Below are 19,018 nucleotides of genomic sequence, written 5' to 3'. Positions count from 1 at the left end.
GGATTACAACAATTTAAAGGTATATCCATTACAATCTCCACCCTGGTCCCTTTGGGCCGCGTTCTAGGGTTTAACATTGCAATGTTCCTGCTATAGTAATTCCTGTAACATGCAACTCAAATCCCTCTGTGTCTGTATGTTGGTTTTTCTGTGGGTGTTGCTCTGGTTCTCTGTCAATGTCACTCAGGGTGTGTTTGTGAGCGTTTCTTTGGCTGTGGGTGTCTCTGGCTCTCTGTGTGTGTATTGCACTATCACTGTCTCTCTCTGTGTGTTGCTCTGCAGGTGTCTGTGCGTGCTGTTGTGTGTCTCTTGGTTTCTGTGTATGGGTGTATCCCTGGGTGTCTTTGTGGAGGGTTGTCTCTCCCTCATGGTATCTGCATATGGGAAGTGTCTCTCTCTCTCTCTGGGTGCCTGTGTATACTGGGGGGGTATCTCTATCTGTGGGTTTCTTTGTGTGTGGTGTGTGTCTCTCTCTGGGTGTCTGTGTCTGGGATGGCTCTTGCTGGATGTCTCTATGGGTGCGTATGCATGTGTGTGTCTCTGGGTATCTCAACATGAGTCTCTCCCACCCTCTGGGTGTCTTTCTGTGGGGGTGCTTCTCTTTCTGGTTGTCTCTGAGTTGCTCTGTGTGTGTGGTTTTGTGTGTCTGTGTGTGTCAGTTCCTCTCTCTGTGGGTGCCTGTTGGGGATGACCTCCCTCTCACTCTGGATGTCTCTGTGGGTGGCTGTCCCTCTCTGTGGGGGTACCTGTCTCTGAGTTCTTTGTGTGCGGGTGGCTTGTCCTCTGAGTGCCTCTGTGTGTGTGTGTGCATGTGCGCGTGTGTGTCCCTCTCTCTGGATATCCTGGTGGATGGATGTCTCTCTGGGTGTCCATGTGTGGGTGGTGTCTCTCGCTCTGGGTGCCTGTGTGTGTGTATTTGGTTTGCATAGCAAGGAGGGGCTACAGGGGTGGCTTCTTTGAGAAGATACTAGAAGCTTCCCCCATGTCCAATAGAGACAGTGCCAGCCAGCTCCAAGACCCACCGCTGGCCAAAGCTGAGCCAGCGAACGTGGTGGCACCTCTGTGAAAACATATTTAAGAAAGGGTAAAAATGCCACACAGGCGGAGGAGGAGGGGGAAGAGAGATGCAGCAGTGTGAACACCAAGGTCAGTGAAGAAGGAGGGGGAGGAGATACTCCAGGCACCAGAGTAGATATTCCCCTGCAGCCCATGGAGGACCCCACATCGGAGGAGTTGGGTATATCCTGAAGGAACTGAGGCTTATGGAAATCCCACTGTATTGGTTTTGCATGGCAAGGTTTTGGTACTGGGGGGGCTACAGGGGTGGCTTCTGTGAGAAGCTGCTAGAAGGGGGAAGGTCCTATGTCCGATAGATCCAATGCCAGCTGGCTCCAAGACAGACCTGCTGCTGGCCAAGGCTGAGCCCATCAGCCTTGGTGGTAGCACCTGTGAGATAACTGTGCTGGTTTTAGCTGAGAAGGGGTTAATTCTCCTCACTGTGGGGGGTTGGCTACCTTTCCAGCTTCCCGAGCTCTGCTGCGGGGGGGGGGGGGGGGGCTGGGAGGGGCAGGGCCATCGTGGGGGCGGCTGACCCCGACTGGCCAATGGCAGGTTCATTCCATACCATGTCACACCATGACCAGTATATTGAGGGGGGGCAATTTGCGGCTCGGGGGAGGCGTGGTGTCGGGTTGGCGGGTGGCTGCATCGCATGCGGTTTGTTTCAGCGCTTCATTCCCCTCCCACCTCCTGGGTTTCGTGCCTCTCATTGTTCTCCTTTCCATTGCATTTTTGTTGTGTTTTTTTTTTTTTAATTATTTTTAATTATTAAACTGTTCTTATCTCAACCCATGAGCGTTACCCTTCTGATTCTCTCCCCCATCTACCGGTGGGGGAGTGAGCGAGCGACTGTGTGGGGCTGAGTTGTCGGATAAACCAAGACAATAACATAGTTTAAAAAGGGGAAAAACTGCTGTGCAAAAGCAGCCAGAAGAGAGGAGTGAGAATATGTGAGAGAAACAACCCTGCAGACACCAAGGTCAGTGAAGGATGGGGAGGATGTGCTCCAGGCGCCAGAGCAGAGATTGCCCTGCAGCCCATGGTAAAGATGCAGAGCAGATATCCACCTGCAGCCTGTGGAGGACCCCACATTGGAGCAGGCGGATGTGCCTGAAGGAGGCTGTGACCCTGTGGAGAGCCCGCACTGGAGTAGGCTCCTGGCAGGACCTGCGACCCCGTGGAGAGAGTAGCCCACACTGGAGCAGGTTTTCAGGCAGGACTTGTGGCCCCATGGGGGACCCACACTGGAGCAGTTCGTGAAGAACTGCAGTCCATGGGAAGGATGTACATTGGAGAAGTTTGTGGAGGACTGTCTCCCATGGGAGGGACCCCATGCTGGAACAGGGGGAGAGTGTGAGGAGGAAGGAGCATCAGAGACAACATGTGATGAACTGACTGCAACCCCTATCCCTCGTCCCTCTGTACTGCTCAGGGGGAGGAGGTAGAGAAGCTGGGAGTGAAGTTGAGCCTGGGAAGAAGGGAGAGGTGAGGGGAAGGTGTTTTAATTTTAAGATTTGGTTTTATATCTCATTATCCTACTCTGATTTTGATTGGCAATAAATTTAATTAATTTTTCCAAGTTGAGTCTGTTTTGCCTGTGATGGTAATTGGTGAGTGATCTCCCTGTCCTTATCTTGGCCCATGAGCCTTTTGTCTCATTTTTTCTCTCCATCTGTCCAGCTGAGGAGGGGTAGTGACAGAGCAGCTTGGTGGGTACCTGGCTTCCAGCCAAGGTCAACCCACCACAGTGTGTTGGGGGTGCCTCTCTCCCCCTGGGTGTCTATGTGGGGAGGTGCCTCTGCCCTGGGTGTCTGGGGTGTGTGGTGTGCCTCTTTCTGTGGGCTTCTGTGTGTGCATGTGGTCCCTCCCTCTGGGTGTCTGCCTTTGGGGGGGTGCCTCTCCCTCTGGGTGTGTTTCTGAGTTTCTGTGTGTGTGTGCTTCTCTGTGGGTTTCTGTGTAGTGGGGGTGCTTCTCTCTTTCAGAAAGATAGGAAGGGAAGAAGAGGAAGTTGCATTTTATGTAAAAGAAATTTGAGTGTATGGAGGGGAGCTATGGAGACCACGAAAGTTCTGTTGAATGCCTTTGGATCAAGATTAGAGGGATTGTCACCAAGGGGGAGCTTATGTTAGGTACCTGTTACTGATCTCCCAATCAGGATGACGAGGCTGACAAAACCTTAATTTGGCTGCTCAAGGAAGTCTCAGGCCAACAGAACCTGGTCCTCATGGGTGACTTCAGTTATTCAGACATTTGTTGGGAAAACAACACAGCAGTGCACAAGTTGTCCATCAGGTTCCTGGAATGCATTGAGGACTGCTTCCTGCTACAGATGCTGGACATGCTGACTAGGAACAGAGTATTGCTAGATTTACTGCTCACAAACAAAGAATACTTACTTGACAACATAACTGCTGATGGAGTTTAAGATCCTGCTGAGCACACTGAAGACGACCAGTAGTAGGACAAAGACCCTGAGCTTCAGAAGAGCCGCCTTCGAGATGCTCAGAGCCCATCTGCGAGGGATTCCATAGGAAGCATCCATGGAGGGCAAAGGAGCTTGTGAGCACTGGGAGTTATTCAAGAACAGCCTCCTGGAAGCACAGGAACTGTCCATCCCCTACAAACAGAAAGGAAGAAGACAGAACAAGAGACCACCCTGACTTAACAATGAGCTGTTGTGTGTGCTTGAAAGAAAAAAAAGAAGCATTCTGGATATGGAAAGGTGGCCAAATACCCATCAAGGACTACAAGAACCTTGTTAGGGCATGCAGAGATGCAGTCAGGAAGGCTAAGGCTCAGCTAGAACTGAAATTGGCCGGAGATGTCAAGAACAACAAGAAAGGGTTCTTCAGGTACGTGAGTAGTAAGCAGAAACACAGGGAAGACATAGGCCCATTGCTAAACAGGGCAGGGAAACTAGTCACTAATAATGCTGACAATGCAGAGGTTCTCAATACCTTCTTTGCCTGTCTTTACCAGTGTAGCTGGACCCCAGATCACAGGCTCAAGTAGCTATGCCAACACATGTGTTGACCCACCGGTAGGGGAGGAAGGGCTGGTCTGCAACCTCTTGCAAGGGCTCAACCCACATAAATCTGTGGGTCCAGATGGAATCCACCCCAGGGTGTTAAGAGAAGTGGCTGATGTTGTAAGGCCACTGTCTATAACCTTTGAAAAGTCCTGGAGATCAGGGGATATCCCTGATGACTGAAAGAGGGACAATGTCACACTCATCTACAAGAAGGGCCAAAAAGAGGACCCAGGAAACTACAGGCTCATTAGTCTTAATTCAGTCCCTGGGAAAGTAATGGAATGAGTCCTGCTAGAAACTATTACAAATCAAATGATTGGGAAAAGCCAACATGGATTTGCCAAAGACAAATCATGCCTGACTAACCTGATCTCTTTCTGCAACAAAATAACATTTTCTGTTGACATGTGGAGACCAGTGGATGTAGAGTATCAGTCCAATACTCTCTGACCAGGTTCTTGTAGATATTCCATGTGTGGCGGGTGTGATGCTGTCAAAAGCCAAAATCAGGACTCAATAGTCTGAACAACTATTAAGCAGGTATTCTTTAGTGCAGCGCTGGACGCACAGGGGATCACTCCTCCTAATGTGCGTGCCTGCACAGGGTTAGTTGCATAACTTATACAAGATTTACATGCATATTCATTGGTTTTCCAATAAAATATATGCATATTCATTAATTTTCCAATAGCTCATTAACATATGCAAATGTCATTTGCGCATGCCTGTTGGTGTCTCTGGGTAGTCATCAGGGGTCTCTGGATGAAGGATATACTCTTCCTCACTGTGTCCACTAGTTAACTTTTGCTTTTGTGCAAACTCAGTTCTGAGATCACGTATATACTGTCTTTGAGGGATAGTCTGTTCTGGTTTAGTGTTTGCTCTGCAGTTTCTTATCTTTATGGCTCTGTACATCTGCTTTTTCTAAGGACAAATTTCATCATCGTAAATTTGTTTAGGCACTTCTTGTCTTGAAGCCTTTCTGACTCCCCCAAAGCAACAAGTTTTAGTCACAACAGTTCTAACTCTATCAGGTGTAATGTTTAATATTGAATTTACTTATTTGAAGATAGTTGCTGTTACATAGGATTTCTGATTTAGCAGTGTGATACATAATATATTGCATAACACAATACAAACATAAGTTACACTTAGCAAAATATATAGCAATTGCAATACACAGTTCAGTCACAATGCCAGTGTGATCCCCATTACTAATCTCTATAATATGCTCACCATCATGATGCTGGGCATCCCTAGTTGCTGAGAAGGAATATGTGGGTTGAAGCCAGCTCAAGCCCATTGCTCTCTTAAAATTTCTTTTGTAAGTTGTCTAGTTATTATACTCTACGTTGGGCTGAGCCACGCATTCACTCCCCCCATGCTGGTTTGGCTAACTCAGGGAGACATTCACCCTCTTCTAATGAACTCGGGGAGAAACATTTATATCACCTCAACTGATCCACTCAACTGTTGATAGTTGTTTATCTAAATTGAGGCCACCCTCAGTTGGTCCCCTTTGTGTTGAGATAAAGCCAGCTTTCTTTGCAATAGCTGTGGTCAGTCACACCGTACATTATTCCCTGAGCTTCATGGGCACATCACCCTTGCCCATCTACTTTGAGACTTCTTCCATTGTAGGGGCTTATTGGTCAGTCACAACCTGGACTTCAGCAAAGCATTTGACACTGTTTCTGAACAGTCACTGGAACAACCTCTCCAGGGACCTGGTAAAGTCCCTATCACTAGAGATTTTCAAAATGTGATTACACAGGGTGATAGATAATGCCATCTAGGCTCCCTTTTCCACAAAAGGTTGGACCAGATGATCCTTTCAGGTCCCTTCCCACCTGGGCTGTTCTATGATTCTCTCTGTGGGTGGCTGTCCCTCTCTCTGGGTGTCTCCTGTGGAGATGCCTTGCTCTCTGTTGGTGTGTTTGTGGGTGTCTCTCTCTGTGGATTCCTCTCTCTATGGGTGTCATGCTGTCGTGGTTTAGCCAACAGCTCAGCCCCACACAGTAACTCGCTCACTCCCCCACCAGTAGATGGGGGAGAGAATCAGAAGGGTAACGCTCGTGGGTTGGGATAAGAACAGTTTAATAATTAAAATTAAAAGAAACAACAACAGAAATGCAATGTGAAGGAGAACAATGAGAGGCACAAAACCCCAGAAGAGGGGGGAAGGGAGGGGGGAGGGGAACAAACCGCAGGAACAAACTGCACATGCTGCAGCCGCTCACCACCCACCGACCCGACACTGCGATGCTCCCGAGCCACAAACTGTCCCCCCTCAATATACTGGTCATGGTGTCACATGGTATGGAATGAACATCCCATTGGCCAGTCGGGGTCAGCTGCCCCGGCTGTGGCCCCGCCCCTCCCAGCTTCCCGCCCGACGCGGCACGCCCGTAAAGCTGGAAAGGGCCCCAACCCCCACAGGCACCACAGTGAGGAGAATTAACCCCTTCTCAGCCAAAACCAGCACATTCTCCACCCCTTAATCCATACCATTTACACCATGCCCAGGTCCCATACCATCCAATACAACCTTACCAACCACCACCCCTCCCCTTCCCATCCATTAACACAATACACAGACATCGTTCCCTTAGTCTATGGACCTTCCCTGTAAAACGTCCATTAAAATGTCCATTGAGTTCACCCAGTCCATGACTCTGGGCTCCATCTGTCGCATCAGTCTTTCAGGGTGGGAGAGATGGTGCGTGTGGTGTTGGGTTGCTGCATACCGAGTCAGTCATCATTCCATCACTGCTGCACCTTGCTTGTTTCACAGTCGATCGTCCATGGGTTGGGAGGCTCGTACTCTGATATCATTGATACAACACAGAGGTGACACACAACATTATATAGCAGTTCACATTGTGCCATTCAGTTCATTGGTTGTTTTCGCCCAAAATCAAATCCCCTTGAGGCACACATGGGATTTCTCCATCCTCCCGCATCACCCACCAAGTGCAACCAGGTCCTCGAGCAAAAGCAATCCCACGAATGGGTTTGCCTTTGCCTGAGGCAGGAAGAACCCAGACTGTTTTGCCCAGCATACTTTTTGTGTGCACTACAGGGACTCTATCCCCTTCCACAGTACGTAGGATTTCTGACTGGGCAGGGCCAGCTCGGTTGGCAGATCCCCTTGTGTTGACTAACCACGTGGCTTTTGCTAAATGTGTATCCCAGTGCTTGAATGTTCCACCCCCCATTGCTCTCACTGTAGTTTTTAACAGTCCATTGCACCGTTCAATTTTCCCAGAGGCTGGTGCCTGATAGGGGATGTGATACACCCCACTCAATGCCATGCTCTTTGGCCCAGGTGTCTATGAGGTTATTTCAGAAATGAATCCCGTTGTCTGACTCAGTCCTCTCTGGGGTGCCATGTTGCCACAGGACTTGTTTCTCAAGACCCAGAATAGTGTTCTGGGCAGTGGCATGGGGCAAAGGATATGTTTCCAGCCAGCCAGTCGTTTCTACCATTGTAAGCACATGGCGCTTGCCTTGGCGGGTCTGTGGGAGTGTGATATAGTCAATTTGCCAGGCCTCCCCATATTTATATTTCAGCCATCGTCCCCCATACCACAGAGGCTTTACCCACTTCGCTTGCTTGATTGCAGCGCATGTGTCACATTCGTGGATAGCCTGCGCAATAACGTCCATGGTCAAGTCCACCCCTCGATCACAAGCCCACCTGTATGTTGCATCTCTCCCTTGATGGCCTGAGGTGTCATGGGCCCACCGAGCTAGAAATAGTTCACCCTTATGCTGCCAGTCCAGATCCACCTCAGCCACTTCAATCTTGGCAGCCTGATCTACCTGCTGGTTGTTCCAATGTTCTTCAGTGGCCCGACTCTTGGGGACGTGAGCAGCCACATGACGTACCTTTACAACCAGGTTCTCTACCCGGGCAGCAATATCTTGCCACAGTGTGGCAGCCCAGATGGATTTGCCTCTGCGCTGCCAGTTGCTTTGCTTCCACTGCTGCAGCCAGCCCCACAGGGCATTTGCCACCATCCAGGAGTCAGTATAGAGATAGAGCACTGGCCACTTTTCCCATTCAGCAATGTCTAAGGCCAGCTGGATGGCCTTTACCTCTGCAAACTGGCTCGATTCACCTTCTCCTTCAGCAGTTTCTGCTACTTGTCTTGTAGGACTCCATACAGCAGCCTTCCATCTCCGGTGCTTTCCCACAAGGCGACAGGACCCATCAGTGAACAGGGCATACTGCTTCTCATCTTCTGACAGTTTGTTATAGAGTGGGGCTTCTTCAGCACGTGTCACCTCCTCCTCTGGTGATAATCCAAAATCTTTGCCTTCTGGCCAGTCCATAATCACTTCCAAGATTCCTGGGCGACTGGGGTTTCCTACTTGAGCCCGCTGGGTGATCAGTGCAACCCATTTACTCCAAATAGCATCAGTTGCATGGTGTGTAGAGGGGACCTTTCCTTTGAACATCCAGCCCAGCACTGGCAGTCGGGGTGCCAGGAGCAACTGTGCCTCAGTACCAACCACTTCTGAAGCAGCTCGAACCCCTTCATATGCTGCCAATATCTCTTTTTCAGTTGGAGTATAGCGGGCTTCGGACCCTCTGTATCCCCGACTCCAAAACCCTAGGGGTCGACCCCGGGTCTCCCCATGTGCTTTCTGCCAGAGGCTCCAGGTAGGGCCATTCTCCCCGGCTGCAGTGTAGAGCACATGTTTTACATCTTGTCCTGCCCGGACTGGCCCAAGAGCTACTGCATGAACTATCTCCTGTTTAATCTGTTCAAAGGCTTGTCTTTGCTCAGGGCCCCATTTGAAATCATTCTTCTTCCGGGTCACTTGATAGAGAGGGCTTACGATCAGACTGTAATTTGGAATATGCATTCTCCAAAAACCCACAACGCCCAAGAAAGCTTGTGTTTCCTTTTTGCTAGTTGGTGGATACATGGCTGCTATTTTGTTGATCACATCCATTGGGATATGACGACGACCATCTTGCCATTTGATTCCTAAGAACTGGATTTCTCGTGCAGGTCCCTTCACCTTACTTGGTTTTATGGCAAAACCAGCTTTCAGAAGGATTTGGACTATTTTCTCTCCTTTCTAAAAAACTTCTTCTGCTGTGTTGCCCCACACGATGATGTCATCAATGTATTGAAGGTGTTCTGGAGCTTCTCCCTCTTCCAGTACAGTCTGAATCAGTCCATGGCAAATGGTAGGACTGTGTTTCCACCCCTGGGGCAGTCGATTCCAGGTGTACTGGACCCCCCTCCAAGTAAAAGCAAACTGTGGCCTGCACTCTGCTGCCAGAGGGATTGAGAAGAATGCATTAGCGATATCAGTTGTGGCATACCACTTGGCTGCCTTGGGCTCCAGTTCGTATTGAAGTTCTAGCATGAATGGCACAGCAGCACTCAACGGTGGAGTGACTTCATTCAGGCCACAATAGTCTACTGTTAGCCTCCACTCTCCATTAGACTTCCGCACTGGCCATATGGGACTGTTAAAGGGTGAGTGGGTCTTACTGATGGCTCCTTGGCTCCTCAGTTGGTGAATGAGCCCATGGATGGGGATCAGAGAGTCTCTGTTGGTGCAATATTGCCGCCGGTGCACTGTTGTGGTGGCGATTGGCACCTGTTGTTCTTTGACCTTCAGCAACCCCACAACAGAAGGGACCTTCGAGAGGCCAGGCAAGGTAGACAGCTGTTCAGTTTCCTCCGTCTCCAAGGCAGCTACACCAAAAGCCCACTTGTAACCTTTTGGGTCCTTGAAATACCCTCACCTGAGGTAGTCTATGCCAAGGATGCACGGAGCCTCTGGGCCAGTCACAATGGGGTGCTTTTGCCGCTCATTGCCGGTTAGGCTCACTTTGGCCTCCAATACAGTTAGCTCTTGGGATCCCCCTGTCACTCCAGCAATGCTGATGGGTTCTGCCCCTATATAGTTTGATGGCATTAAGGTGCACTGTGCGCCGGTGTCCACTAAAGCTTTATACTCCTGTGGGTCGGACATGCCAGGCCATCGGATCCACACAGTCCAGTAAGCCTGGTTATCCCTTTCCTCCACCTGGCTGGACACAGGGCCCCTCTAGTCCTGATCATGGCAGTCACAACTCACTTCCTGTAAATGTGAATCAGGAGTCCCTCTATTACACTTAGAAATAAAATCAGCGCTACTACTCCTCTGTCTGGGGACCTGCTCACTGGAAACTGGAGCAGCAGCTTTCCTGGAAGAGCCTCCCTGAGTGACTGTTCTTCCTTGCAGTTCATGTACTTGTGCCTGTAGGGTCGAGGTAGGCTTGCCATCCCACCTCCTCATGTCCTCTCTGTGGTCACACAGGTAGAACCATAGGGTGGCCCGTGGTGTATATCCTCTCATTTGAGCAAAAGGACGCTTATTCCTAACAGCTGAGACACTGCTCTGTCGAGGTGGGGAGTAGGACATATCTTCTTTGAGTTGCTGGACCTCTTGGGATAGTTTCTCCACAGCAGAGACGAGCGAGGAAGAGATATTTGTTTCATAATCCCGGAGTCTATCAATCACCTCCGCCACCATTGGTGTTTCATCATCTTTCCAGGACATTACTGCCAATGACTTTGCATGCGAAGATGGTGCGCTCCGTACAAACTTCCACCACATGGGTCGTGTGCACTCGGCTTCATCTGGATGTTTGGATGACCGTTGATCGTCCAGGTCACCATAAATCACCTCAAGCACAGCTAATTCCCTTAGATACTTTAGTCAACGACCCCTTCCCCAGAAAGGGATCCCACTTGTTTGGCTTCTTTTCCCTCTAGTTCCAGGCTACTGGCCCCATTATCCCAGCATCGGAGCAGCCAGGTGACAATGTGCTCACCTGAACGAGGGCTATAATCTTTTCGCATATCTCACAACTCGCTCAAAACTCGCTCAAGGACAGGGATCGGGTGGTCTCTATTTCATTTATGACTTCTTCCTCCTCTCCCCATGACAGCCCTGCTTTTTCATCATCCCATTCTACACACGTTGACATCCGCTTCCAATATTTCATCTTGTGTATGGGGGCGACTGATAGTGGTACGGGTTCATTCTCTGAGCCAGCTCCAGTACTTGTCATGGGGGTTTGAGTGGCTGCAGTGCCTGTCCTCAGGGCTGGAGTGACTACGGTGCCAGTCACTTTGCATTTCAATCCAGAGACCTTCTCTTCCCCTTGGGAGCACTAAATACTGTTGAGCAGGGCTTGGTATGCTTGGGCCAGGCGCTAGCACGTTGCTGTTATCTGTGTCTGTCTGCGGTTCCCAGCGTAACATTATACTTTCTCCAAATATTCTACTAGTTTTTTAGGATTCTGCACTTTTTCGGGGGTGAAACTCCAAAACACTGGGGGTGCCCACTGCCCTAGGTATTTGCCCATGCTATCCCACATGCCCTGCCACTCGTAACTATCAAGCCTTGGGGCAGGTTTCAGTGTAATATTCTTAAGTTGCTTAGTCAAAACCAAAACAACATGCCCAAAAACTAACAATAAGTGCACCTTAACCACCCAAGGATGCTCAAGATACAGAAAGGTTGTTGTAACAAAGGCACAGACATCATAGAACAAAGTTGCAAAGGTACTATTCTGTATTTCCTCCATATAAAATCTCTCAGAGGAGGAGGTATAATTGCTAATTGCCTCAACAAGGTGGTATCCAAAGTACAGTAAGGGTTTCAGCAAAAACCCCAAATACTAGATAAAGCTGAAAACAAGTGTTTGTATAACAAATCTTGTAGGCAAAGCATTACTAATCACAGCAGACTAAACCAACAGCAATCCTTAACACCAACTGCAAAAAGGACAACATGGTGCTGTGACCAGCAGCTGTTATTATCTCCAACCCTGGAGCCCCACATTGGGTGCCAAAAAGACTGTCATGATTTAGCCGGCAGCTCAGCCCCACACAGTTGCTCGCTCACTGCCCCACCGGTAGATGGGGGAGAGAATCAGAAGGGTAACGCTCATGGGTTGGGATAAGAGCAGTTTAATAATTAAAATTAAAAGAAACAACAACAGCAATGCAACATAAAGAAGAACAATGAGAGGCACAAAGCCCCGAGGGAAGGGTGGAGGGAAAGGGAATAAACCACCCAAAAAGTCACTCACCCACAGCACTCCCAAGCCAAGCCACAAACTGCCCCCCTTAATATACTGGTCATGGTGTCACATGGTATGACATGAACATGCCATTGGCCAGTCGGGGTCAGCCGCCCCCACCATGGCCCCGCCCCTCCCAGCCCCCCCCCCCCCCCCCCCCCGGCCCTGCGGCAGAGCTCGGGAAGCTAGAAAGGTAGCCGACCCCCACAGTGAGGAGAATTAACTCCTTCTCAGCCAAAACCAGCACATGTGCTCTGTGGGTGTCTCTTTCCACCTCTGTGTTTGTTTCCAGGTATGTGTGTGTTTCCAAGTACGTGTGTTTCTACAGGTGGTGTGCTCTGGCAGTCATGGTCTGGTCCCATGTTTCTCTCTGGTGGTGTCTCTGGCTGTCTGTGTGTGTATGCCTCTCTCTGGCTGTGTGTCTCTCTGGTAGTGTTTATCTGACTCTGCATTTGTGTCTCTTTCGTTTTGACTCTGGCTGTGTGTTTTTGTTTCTGTGTGTGTGTGTCACTGTCTTTCTCTGCAGGTATCTGTCTTGCTCTGCGTGTGTCTCTGGGTGTGGCTGTCAGTGCCACTGGCTGTCTGTTGCTCTGGGTTTCTCTGTGTGGGTGTGTCTCTCTGGTGGTCTCTGGGTGCGTTGGTGGGTGTCTCTCTGCCTGGGTTACTCTCTGGGTGTCTCTCTCTCTTTCTGGGTGTCTGTGTGGTCAGGTGTCATTGCCTGGGGGCGGGGTGTGGTGGTGTCTGTGTGTCTGTCTGTCTCCCTGCCTCTGTCATCCTCCATCTCTGCCTGCCTCTCTCTGCCTCAGCCCCCCTCCCTGCCTCTGCCTGTGTGTCTGCGTGTTTGTCGCTCGCTCGCTGGCTGGCTGGCTGTGTTCCTTCCCCCCCCCCCCCCCACCCCCCGCTTTGGAAGAAGCTTCCTAATGCCTTTTACAGCAGTAACTTGAGTTGTAACTTACTAGCTTTTATAATGAACAAATGCTGTCTGCATACATCTTAGAGTTTTTTCTCAAATTTATAAAAACAAATTTAATATAAAAAATTAATAGTATAAATAAATGGAGCAATGAACAGAACCTGTAAAGAGAACGTAACATCTGAGTAGATTATAAGAACTAAATTGCAAGGAGTCAATGCAGATGCAGTATAGTATGGGCCTTGAAATATCGGTGTTTTAAATTGGATAGGAAGAAAAGCAAGGGAATAGATTTCTAAACAGATTCTGTCCATAAGAAGTCCTTCTTGATCAAGCCATTTTCACAGAAAAAATATTTTCATACTGTTTCTACTAAGGTTGTTCTATGTTTGTTTATTATGTTCTTAAAGCATAGCTCTTTTGGGGAACATTTATATCCTTAATTTCTCTTCCAGAAATATATGAAATTGAGTCTGGCATTTACAGCTGTAACACTTTCTGTAGAGTATGAATCTATATCTAACCAAGTATGAAAGTATTCAAAGCACTGAGATAATACGAGGGGAAAGGTTAATGAAGTGTTAGTAGCATGAAAACATTCGTGGTATCTTTAACTAATGAGCATGTCTCATTTGTATAAATAAATGCCTGTCCTACCATAACCTTTTTTAGTGAAATTAAAATATACTCCAGGAAACCCTGTACTTCATTTCTTAAGCTACTAACTATAATAACTACTTCATCACTCTCATCTTATGCATCCACAGATCTTTCATTTCTTTTTAGGCAAGGAATGCTAAACTGCAGTTCAACTGCCCAGTGAAACATAATGTAACCTAGAGATTCAGTTTCCTATCTGAGAGGCCCAGCAGTCTTGACTGTCTGACCTGGAGAAAAATGCCAAATTTTGCCATTAGTTTAGCCCTAGGAATACAAATAGAATTTCCTCAGCCATCTGTATATTGTTTTTGGGAGCATGCCCTACTTGATAAGATTGCTTGGAACAGCTGGATTTTACAATTTCAAGTGGCAGTAACTTAAAAACTAGACCCTTCTACATTCTTCTTCTCCCTTTCCTTCAGTCCCCATTCTGCTATCCTAGATGAAGTTTCTAGGATGAAAGATGTATATATTCAGCACAAATGATGCAGAACCTCATTCTGACATTTATATTCTGCTTGAAAGGCAGGCATCATGCTGGGTTTGGTCCACTGACTAAAAATATCAGCTTTTCAAGTTTTTAGAAATTATTTAACACTGTCTTCAAACAGCCTAGGCTTTTTCTTCCATAAAGAAAATTAATCTAAGTATTGAACCATGGCTGTTCTTAAATACACAGTTCCATATCTTAATTCACTTGACACATGCAAAGCTGTATGCAGCTATGGTAAGGGAGCAGAGCAGTATAATGGTAGAATAAGGTCTTCAGATGGAAGCTGTTTTGTGGTTTTTTTTTATTTTGGGGTTTTTGTCTTATCAACATTGTTCCTTTACACTAAGCCTACTGAGCATTTGTCACTTTGTTAGTCATCTAGTTTACCAAAAGTTGCATATTATATTTCACTCACTGGAGTTACAAAGACATCCTAGGATGTGACCCTGGGGACATAAGAAGCAAACTTATCCTGTCCTTGTGATTTTGAATAGAAAACAATTTTAATTTCCAGTGATAGAGATATTGAGAAACAGATCCATAGACAAGACAAACTTTCCCAAGATGTTCCCTGACTTCAGCGTCTTTGTCACTTGGGTTTCCTGAGACCATGTTATTCAGCGGTAGGTTAGCCAAAATATGTAACAGCTTCCAATGCATTTTTCTTCCATAACTTCTTTTCCAATCCTTTTATGAGCCTATGGAGACTAATGCCATAGATTCACGTGACTGGAGAATTACATGGTTGGGCTATGCATTGTGTGAAAAGCCACCTTCTCTTGTTCTGAAACTTGGATCTGCTTATCTCACCTCATTTGCCACTTTGTTCTTGTATTGGAAGAGGTACTGATATGAATGCATGATATTCAAACAGCTTTTAGCTGGAGGGTACACAGTATTTTATTTTTCTGTTTGTGTAGTTAATGTTGACATCCATCTGTATAGTATACTTTGTCATGTGCTTTTAAAAAAATTTATGTCTTGCTTTCAGGTGATGAGCATGGTATCAGGATTTGCACCATTGATTTCTGCAGGTATTTTTTCAGCCACCCTTTCTTCTGCATTGGCATCTCTTGTGAGTGCACCTAACATATTCCAAGTAAGTATGGAAGCAAAATCATAATCTTTTAAAGAATAATTCTAATTAAGTTTTGAATCAGAATTTTGGAAGAGAACTCTGGTATACTGCTATCTTGATTTGTACCAGTCTAGACCAGTAAATTGATCTAATATTTACCTGTTGCTTAGAATTGGAAAGTAGTGTGTTACTGTTTTTAAATATAGCTAGAATATAGTTCATCCCAAATCTTGTGTTTTCAGTTAGTTTGTTAGAGGTAATTTGTGGCATAACTAATGTTACAGGAGTCTACAAACTCCTTTAGATGGCTTTTGTTAGAACTGAGACCAAGGATCGAATTAGCTGAAATGGTGGTTACTTTTGTCCTATTGGCCATATGTCCTGGGACATTTATATGTAGTAGTCCATCTCTGCTGCTGTCCTTGTTTCTACTCTGAAGAGCAAGGAAAATATAGTCTCTAGATATTCAGATAATTGTTTTCTCTCAGCACTAAGAAATGTTTAAATTTAATGTCAATGGAACACATACAAAGATTATATATCACATTAGTTCTTTTCTAGAAGTAATCATAGAAGGAAACAGCATTAAGTAAAACTTGTAGCTGTTGAATCTTAATCATCAGATAATACATTATGAAAATAACTCAGTATAACTCTGTACCAGTTCTTGTATAAGTCACTTTACATTGATTTTGCTGGTGTCCCTGAAAGTATTTTGGTTTACCTTCTTTTTAACCCTTTAATTTCATTTTGGTTTATGAGTTCTCCTTCATTCAGTAAAACTTTAGTATCCTCTAACAATCTTCTTCCCCAAAAGTTCAGTAAGGAGTCAAACATGGAAGGGGTTTTGTTGCAGAATATAAACGCAAGTGTTGAAGCAGAGAATTAATTTTACATTGGGCAAACTTTCCAATTTCGGAGGAGACACTGTTTTGTCTCTAAAGATTGTTTGTTATTGTAAGATGCCAGTAAAGTATGATAGTCTACCACTTGCAAAAAAGTGAAGCTTGTCCATATAGGTAGAAATTACTGAAGGATAGAATGTAAGAAATGCAAAATGCAAAGACAATTGCAAATAGAACGTGTTGGCTATAAACCTTCTTCTTTTTAGAAGATAATGTATGTAGTGAAAGACCACGTTAGTAAGCATTAATAAGGATACATTTTTGAACAAAATGCATGTTAACTTTTAAATCTATTTTTTTCTTAGGCTTTGTGCAAGGACAACATTTATCCAGGATTTCTGATGTTTGCTAAAGGCTATGGGAAGAACAACGAACCCCTGAGAGGATATCTTCTAACATTCTTAATTGCTCTTGGATTCATATTAATTGGTCAGTTTTAAATTATAATAAATCTCAATATCCTTTTGTCCTTATGAAGCATACTATTTCATCTCATGAGTTGATAACAATGTCCTCGAAGTTTAATGCTCAGTTTGATTTTAAGCCCACATTCTAAACCTGTTTCATTTGAGGACTCCTTTCTCCTGTCTTCTAGATAGAACTCTATCTAGAATTAGAATAAATCTGAACTGTAGTAATACTGCATTTTACTTAATCATCTCAGATATCTGGTCTTAGATACTGTCAATCAATGAAAATATAGCTTTAGCTTGAGGTAGAGAAATATTATACGATGTAAATGTGAAAGTTTATTTCAGATTTTTAATAATTATAAACATAACTCTGCTAAATGGCAAACTTGCATGAACAGGATTTTTAAAAGTATGGTGTTCTGTTAAGCTATGAACAATAGAGATGACAGTTGATGTCGCTGTTGCCAAAGGCTAGTCTAGATAGGAGTACAGGTCTTTTGAATAGATGGCAAAATATTTGTGTTGTGTTCACCCATGTGTCCTTATGCTAGTGCTATTAAACTTCTTTTGCCCTATTTGCTCATTCATCCTTCTCCTATCTCTGTTTAAGATAGGTATAGCTGTGCTGTCTCTACTGCAACATGCTGATTGGAAGCTTGGTTATAAGAAATAGAAATTTGTAGACTAACATGGCACATTCTGCAATTTGGTCACTGTTCTTTGTGATGGTGGGAGTACAAAAACAAATATTTCGTACCATACTGTCTCAAGGAAAGAGAGCATCAAGCTCTTTCATCTCTCACTAAAGAGGGAGTAGTGGTCTATAACAGTATGTTAACATTAGTACTGTTGATTCAACTCTTCATTTAAAATAAAAATGGATGAAGGTGTTAGACAAATTGCTCACACAAACTTTGTCTGCTGTTACCATTCACCATACTTGATTGTCTCTTAATCTTATTAGTCTCTTATTCTGTGCTGTTTGAGAATTGAGACTTTAGCTAGAGACATACTGCATATATATTAATGCTCTGTCCACTGCTTCTGAGGTTCTTCAGAACTCAGTATGTTGTGCACTATTTGATCAAGCCACACAGGGAAAGAAATCTCCTGAATTAATTATTTTGAGAAAGTTTGTAGCACTTCAAAACAGTTGATAGCATGGAAAAACATATATTTTTTAAAACTAAAAGTTACACTTCCTGTCTATTAGAAGGTAACTCACAGTCAGTAAATAAGAGGCTATTAATAGCTCTGTTGAACAGAAAGGACAAACTACTACTCCGTAAAGATCATAATAAAATAAGGTTGTCTGTAGCATATTTTTTACTCTGGAATCTATGAAGCCATTTGATGGTATATTTCATAACAGCTTGCTTTGTTTTTGGTTTTACAGCTGAACTGAACACCATTGCTCCAATTATCTCTAATTTCTTCTTGGCTTCATATGCCTTGATTAACTTCTCTGTATTCCATGCTTCTTTAGCAAAATCTCCAGGTAGGAACCATATTTTTGGGGTGAAAGTTTGATCTGCAATTTCTAGATGCAGAAATACATTTTATAAGGCAGTAAGTTAAATGTCTAGTTTAATTTAGTTATTAAATGTCTATTTGAATTTCATGGTGCATCTGAATTACAGCCTTAATATGGTGTATGCTTGGGACTTCTGAAATTTTGAGGACTAAGTGATCCATGCCCAATAAAGCTTGGGAGCTACTGCTTTTGGTCATCTTTGCTGAGAGAACACAAGATTATTCACTGTTTATTCAGAAACTCTCAAATGGATCTCTGATATCTGCCATTGTTGTATCTCCTTTCTGTGATTAAGTTCCTTTAAGGACTATCACTTGAAGAATGCTTTCTTGCTAGTCCAGTACCTGGAGTTCAAGACCCGCCCTTTTCTCTTCTCTGGATTTATTTCTTAATATGTTTAGCCTTCCAGTGCAGAAGAAACTGGAATTGCAAGGTAGTATTGCCATATTTTTATAGCCTTTGTTTGGCATGGGAGGCTAGTTAGAATAAAGGAAGAAGCCAAATGACAATACTTGTAGAACCAATGGATCTCATGCTCAATCCTCTATTGGTTCATGATGAAATAATGTCACTGAAACGTTCTTATCTACTGAACTGGTAAATATAATTATTTTTTCAGAGCATTTGCATAACTCAGTGTCTACATAACAGGTGTATATGTCTAATACAATTGTTAATCTTGTGTATGTTGGGGGGGGTGGTCTTGGGGTTGTGTATTTACCTGATCTTGGATAAACTTATGACAAATAAGGATGTAAAATGGTGGCAATCCAGTACTTTGACATATTTGCATTCTGCTAGGATATGTCTGTTCTGTTTCTTTTAATG

At 45.1% G+C, this 19,018-nt stretch overlaps 1 protein-coding gene across 1 annotated transcript in view; it reads left to right on the top strand.

The window, feature by feature from the left end:
* The window catches only part of LOC135316455 (solute carrier family 12 member 2-like), a 147,052-nt gene that overhangs the window by 79,361 nt on the left and 48,673 nt on the right, over positions 1-19,018 (top strand). Inside the window, exons 11-13 of the mRNA XM_064469903.1 lie at positions 15,252-15,359; positions 16,549-16,672; positions 18,053-18,154. Of these exons, the coding sequence (XP_064325973.1) occupies positions 15,252-15,359; positions 16,549-16,672; positions 18,053-18,154 (334 nt within the window). The remainder of the gene's footprint in view (positions 1-15,251; positions 15,360-16,548; positions 16,673-18,052; positions 18,155-19,018) is intronic.

This window comes from Phalacrocorax carbo, chromosome 19 (assembly GCF_963921805.1).
Source record: "Phalacrocorax carbo chromosome 19, bPhaCar2.1, whole genome shotgun sequence".
Classification (NCBI taxonomy): domain Eukaryota; kingdom Metazoa; phylum Chordata; class Aves; order Suliformes; family Phalacrocoracidae; genus Phalacrocorax; species Phalacrocorax carbo.
This window is presented reverse-complemented; position numbering and strand designations above follow the sequence as displayed.